This window comes from Pseudophryne corroboree, chromosome 1 (genome assembly GCF_028390025.1).
Source record: "Pseudophryne corroboree isolate aPseCor3 chromosome 1, aPseCor3.hap2, whole genome shotgun sequence".
NCBI classification, from domain to species: Eukaryota; Metazoa; Chordata; class Amphibia; order Anura; family Myobatrachidae; genus Pseudophryne; species Pseudophryne corroboree.
The window spans coordinates 639622836-639628835 of record NC_086444.1 but is presented as its reverse complement, the minus strand read 5'-3'; the positions used below and the strand labels follow the sequence as shown (position 1 = coordinate 639628835).

Below are 6000 nucleotides of genomic sequence, written 5' to 3'. Positions count from 1 at the left end.
CCCGCCGCCGGGAGAGACCATAGCTGGAAAGCAGGAGCTACGCTGCACTGCAACCTCTCTCCAACAGTACGTGTCGTGAATGATAAGAAAGAGGAGTGACAGGAAGAGGAAGTGGCCGCGCGGAATGATACAAAGTGGAAACGTGTCATTAGCGAGAGGTATATATGGTCTCGTGTTGCATAGCGGCCATCTTTGTTAATGGCACTGTAAGGCACAGATGTCGGGGGAAGAAAAAAAAGTGGGTTCAAACACAGAATGATAAGCGATTCCGTTTTAAGGAATGTTCCTGTTTCACATTGTTCAAATATAACATTTGAAAGCTACAGGCCATCTCTTTAATATTCGCATTGACATTTGCCCTTGTTAAAGATGGAGCGAATTCAACGTCATCAGTACTGGCCGCCCTCATCATTCCTGTCTCGCCAGTCCTGTATATACTGTAATAGTATTTACTATTCTAGGGCCTAAAGATGGCGAGTACCGGGGGCCCTGCTGGCTCTGCCTCGCTGGCCACCCTATGGAGCGATGTGAATAAAGCCGGCCAGAACGGGGATTTCACTCGGGCCCTAAAGTCTATTAATAAGAGTGAGTACCTACCTGTATGTGTATGCAGCAGCTGTTTATGTTGGGGTGTAAAGCTATAGTACACAGCATACTGTAAGAATGATGAAGCTGTCAGTCTGTGTAAAGTGTAATTAATCACGCTCTCCATCTGCTTGCAAGTTACAAAAGTAAATGATTATTAAAAATTAACCAATAATGACAGTAGTGTTGTAAAATACATGGATATCAGCTGTTACTGATGAGTTCTGTGGCTTTATAGAAGCATGAGAGGCCAGGGCATGGTTACACAGGCTCTCAGATTTCCAGGTCTCTTATTTTATAGTAAATGTTATGCCTTCTAATACACAAGATTCCGCATGACCAATGAAATTTGCCTGTATGAATCTGCCACCATATCCAGCTATGTTTCTCTATCGTCCTAGTGGATGCTGGGGTTCCTGAAAGGACCATGGGGAATAGCGGCTCCGCAGGAGACAGGGCACAAAAAGTAAAGCTTTTTCAGATCAGGTGGTGTGCACTGGCTCCTCCCCCTCTGACCCTCCTCCAGACTCCAGTTAGATTTTTGTGCCCGGCCGAGAAGGGTGCAATCTAGGTGGCTCTCCTAAAGAGCTGCTTAGACAAAGTTTAGCTAGGTTTTTTATTTTACAGTGATTCCTGCTGGCAACAGGATCACTGCAGCGAGGGACTGAGGGGAGAAGGAGTCAACTCACCTGCGTGCAGGATGGATTGGCTTCTTGGCTACTGGACATCAAGCTCCAGAGGGACGATCACAGGTACAGCCTGGATGGTCACCGGAGCCGCGCCGCCGGCCCCCTTGCAGATGCTGAAGTCAGAAGAGGTCCAGAATCGGCGGCTGAAGACTCCTGCAGTCTTCTAAAGGTAGCGCACAGCACTGCAGCTGTGCGCCATTTTCCTCTCAGCACACTTCACACGGCAGTCACTGAGGGTGCAGGGCGCTGGGAGGGGGGCGCCCTGGGAGGCAAATGAATACCTATAAAGGCTAAAAATACCTCACATATAGCCCCTAGAGGCTATATGGAGATATTTAACCCCTGCCTGATTTTTCTAAATAGCGGGAGACGAGCCCGCCAGAAAAGGGGCGGGGCCTATCTCCTCAGCACACGGCGCCATTTCCTCTCACAGCTCCGCTGGTCAGGACGGCTCCCAAGTCTCTCCCCTGCACTGCACTACAGAAACAGGGTAAAACAGAGAGGGGGGGGCAAATTTATGGCGATATTTTGATATAACAAAGCAGCTATAAGGGAGCACTTATTATAAGGCTATCCCTGATATATATATAGCGCTTTTGGTGTGTGCTGGCAAACTCTCCCTCTGTCTCCCCAAAGGGCTAGTGGGTCCTGTCTTCGTTAGGAGCATTCCCTGTGTGTCTGCTGTGTGTCGGTACGTGTGTGTCGACATGTATGAGGACGATATTGGTGTGGAGGCGGAGCAATTGCCAAATATGAGGATGTCACCCCCTAGGGAGTCGACACCAGAATGGATGCCTTTATTTATGGAACTACGGGATAGTGTCAACACGCTAAAGCAGTCGTTTGACGACATGAGGCGGCCGGACAATCAATTAGTGCCTGTCCAGGCGACTCAAACACCGTCAGGGGCTGTGAAACGCCCTTTGCCTCAGTCGGTCGACACAGACCCAGACGCAGGCACTGACTCCAGTGGTGACGGTGACGATTCAACCGTATTTTCCAGTAGGGCCACACGTTATATGATTTTGGCAATGAAGGAGGCGTTACATTTAGCTGATACTACAGGTACCACTAAACAGGGTATTATGTGGGGTATGAAAAAACTACCTATAGTTTTTCCTGAATCAGAAGAATTAAATGACGTGTGTAATGAAGCGTGGGTTGCCCCTGATAAAAAGCTGATAATTTCAAAGAAATTATTGGCATTATACCCTTTCCCGCCAGAGGTTAGGGAGCGCTGGGAAACACCTCCTAGGGTGGACAAGGCGCTAACACGCTTATCTAAACAAGTGGCGTTACCCTCTCCTGAGACGGCCGCACTTAAAGATCCATCAGATAGGCGGATGGAAAATATCCAAAAAAGTATATACACACATGCAGGTGTTATACTACGACCAGCTGTAGCGACTGCCTGGATGGGCAGCGCTGGGGTAGTTTGGTCAGAGTCCCTGATTGAAAATATTGATACCCTGGACAGGGACAATATTTTACTGTCGTTAGAACAAATAAAGGATGCATTTCTTTATATGCGTGATGCACAGAGGGATATCTGCACACTGGCATCACGGGTAAGTGCTATGTCCATTTCGGCCAGAAGAGCTTTATGGACGCGACAGTGGACAGGCGATGCGGATTCAAAACGGCATATGGAAGTTTTGCCGTATAAAGGGGAGGAGTTATTTGGAGTCGGTCTATCAGATTTGGTGGCCACGGCTACAGCCGGGAAATCCACCTTTCTACCTCAAGTCACTCCCCAACAGAAAAAGGCACCGACTTTTCAACCGCAGCCCTTTCGTTCCTTTAAAAATAAGAGAGCAAAGGGCTATTCATATCTGCCACGAGGCAGAGGTCGAGGGAAGAGACAGCAACACGCAGCTCCTTCCCAGGAACAGAAGCCCTCCCCGGCTTCTACAAAAGCCTCAGCATGACGCTGGGGCTTCTCAAGCGGACTCGGGGACGGTGGGCGGTCGTCTCAAAAATTACAGCGCGCAGTGGGCTCACTCGCAGGTAGATCCCTGGATCCTGCAGATAATATCTCAAGGGTACAGGTTGGAATTAGAGACAGATCCACCTCGCCGTTTCCTGAAGTCTGCTTTACCAACGTCCCCCTCCGAAAGGGAGACGGTTTTGGAAGCCATTCACAAGCTGTACTCTCAGCAGGTGATAGTCAAGGTACCTCTTCTACAACAAGGGAAGGGGTATTATTCCACTCTTTTTGTGGTACCGAAGCCGGATGGCTCGGTAAGGCCTATTCTAAATCTGAAGTCCTTGAACCTGTACATAAAGAAGTTCAAGTTCAAGATGGAGTCACTCAGAGCAGTGATAGCGAACCTGGAAGAGGGGGACTTTATGGTATCCTTGGACATCAAGGATGCGTATCTCCACGTTCCAATTTACCCCTCACACCAGGGGTACCTCAGGTTCGTTGTACAAAACTGTCACTATCAGTTTCAGACGCTGCCGTTCGGATTGTCCACGGCACCTCGGATCTTTACAAAGGTAATGGCCGAGATGATGATTCTTCTTCGAAGAAAAGGCATATTAATTATCCCATACTTGGACGATCTCCTAATAAGGGCGAGGTCCAGAGAACAGCTAGAGATGGGATTAGCACTGTCTCAAGAAGTGCTAAAACAGCACGGGTGGATTCTGAATATTCCAAAATCCCAGTTAATGCCGACAACTCGTCTGCTGTTCCTAGGGATGATTCTGGACACGGTTCAGAAAAAGGTTTTTCTCCCGGAGGAAAAAGCCAAGGAGTTATCCGACCTTGTCAGGAACCTCCTAAAACCAGGAAAGGTGTCTGTACATCAATGCACAAGAGTCCTGGGAAAAATGGTGGCTTCTTACGAAGCAATTCCATTCGGCAGATTCCACGCAAGAATTTTCCAAAGGGATCTGTTGGACAAATGGTCAGGGTCGCATCTTCAGATGCACCTACGGATAACCCTGTCTCCAAGGACAAGGGTGTCTCTTCTGTGGTGGTTGCAGAGTCCTCATCTATTGGAGGGCCGCAGATTCGGCATACAGGATTGGATCCTGGTGACCACGGACGCCAGCCTGAGAGGCTGGGGAGCAGTCACACAAGGAAGAAACTTCCAGGGAGTATGGACGAGCCTGGAAACGTCTCTTCACATAAACATTCTGGAACTAAGAGCAATATACAATGCTCTAAGCCAGGCAGAACCTCTGCTTCAGGGAAAACCGGTGTTGATCCAGTCGGACAACATCACGGCAGTCGCCCATGTGAACAGACAGGGCGGCACAAGAAGCAGGAGTGCAATGGCAGAAGCTGCAAGGATTCTTCGCTGGGCAGAGAATCATGTGATAGCACTGTCAGCAGTGTTCATCCCGGGAGTGGACAACTGGGAAGCAGACTTCCTCAGCAGACACGATCTTCACCCGGGAGAGTGGGGACTTCATCCAGAAGTCTTCCACATGCTGGTAACCCGTTGGGAAAGACCAATGGTGGACATGATGGCGTCTCGCCTCAACAAAAAAACTGGACAGGTATTGCGCCAGGTCAAGAGATCCGCAGGCAATAGCTGTGGACGCGCTGGTAACGCCTTGGGTGTACCAGTCGGTGTATGTGTTTCCTCCTCTGCCTCTCATACCAAAAGTATTGAGAATTATACGGCAAAGAGGCGTAAGAACGATACTAGTGGTTCCGGATTGGCCAAGAAGGACTTGGTACCCGGAACTTCAAGAGATGATCACGGAAGATCCGTGGCCTCTACCTCTAAGGAGGGACTTGCTTCAGCAGGGTCCCTGTCTGTTTCAAGACTTACCGCGGCTGCGTTTGACGGCATGGCGGTTGAACGCCGGATCCTAAAGGAAAAAGGCATGCCGGAAGAAGTCATTCCTACTTTGATTAAAGCAAGGAAGGAAGTAACCGTGCAACATTATCACCGAATTTGGCGAAAATATGTTGCGTGGTGCGAAGATCGGAGTGCTCCGACGGAGGAATTTCAACTGGGTCGATTCCTACATTTCCTGCAATCAGGATTGTCTATGGGTCTCAAATTGGGATCTATTAAGGTTCAAATTTCGGCCCTGTCGATTTTCTTTCAAAAAGAATTGGCTTCAGTCCCTGAAGTCCAGACCTTTGTTAAGGGAGTGCTGCATATACAGCCTCCTGTGGTGCCTCCAGTGGCACCGTGGGATCTCAATGTGGTTTTGGACTTTCTAAAATCTCATTGGTTTGAACCACTAAATAAGGTGGATTTGAAATATCTCACTTGGAAAGTGACCATGCTTCTAGCCCTGGCTTCTGCCAGGAGAGTATCAGAATTGGCAGCTTTATCTTACAAAAGCCCATATCTGATTTTCCATTCGGACAGGGCAGAACTGCGGACTCGTCCGCATTTTCTCCCTAAGGTGGTGTCAGCATTTCATCTGAACCAGCCTATTGTAGTGCCTGCGGCTACAAGTGACTTGGAGGACTCCAAGTTACTGGACGTTGTCAGAGCATTAAAAATATATATTGCAAGGACAGCTGGAGTCAGAAAATCTGACTCGTTGTTTATATTGTATGCACCCAACAAGATGGGTGCTCCTGCGTCTAAGCAGACGATTGCTCGTTGGATCTGTAGCACAATCCAACTTGCACATTCTGTGGCAGGCCTGCCACAGCCTAAATCTGTAAAGGCCCACTCCACAAGGAAGGTGGGCTCATCTTGGGCGGCTGCCCGAGGGGTCTCGGCATTACAACTTTGCCGAGCAGCTA

The 6000-nt window shown here is 48.9% G+C and overlaps 1 protein-coding gene across 1 annotated transcript in view; it reads left to right on the top strand.

Moving 5' to 3' along the window:
• Positions 1-256: 256 nt before the first annotated feature.
• Positions 257-6000, top strand: part of SRP72 (signal recognition particle 72) — a 58404-nt gene continuing 52660 nt past the window's right edge. Inside the window, exon 1 of the mRNA XM_063914609.1 lies at positions 257-585. Within this exon, the coding sequence (XP_063770679.1) occupies positions 471-585 (115 nt within the window). The 5' untranslated portion in view covers positions 257-470. The remainder of the gene's footprint in view (positions 586-6000) is intronic.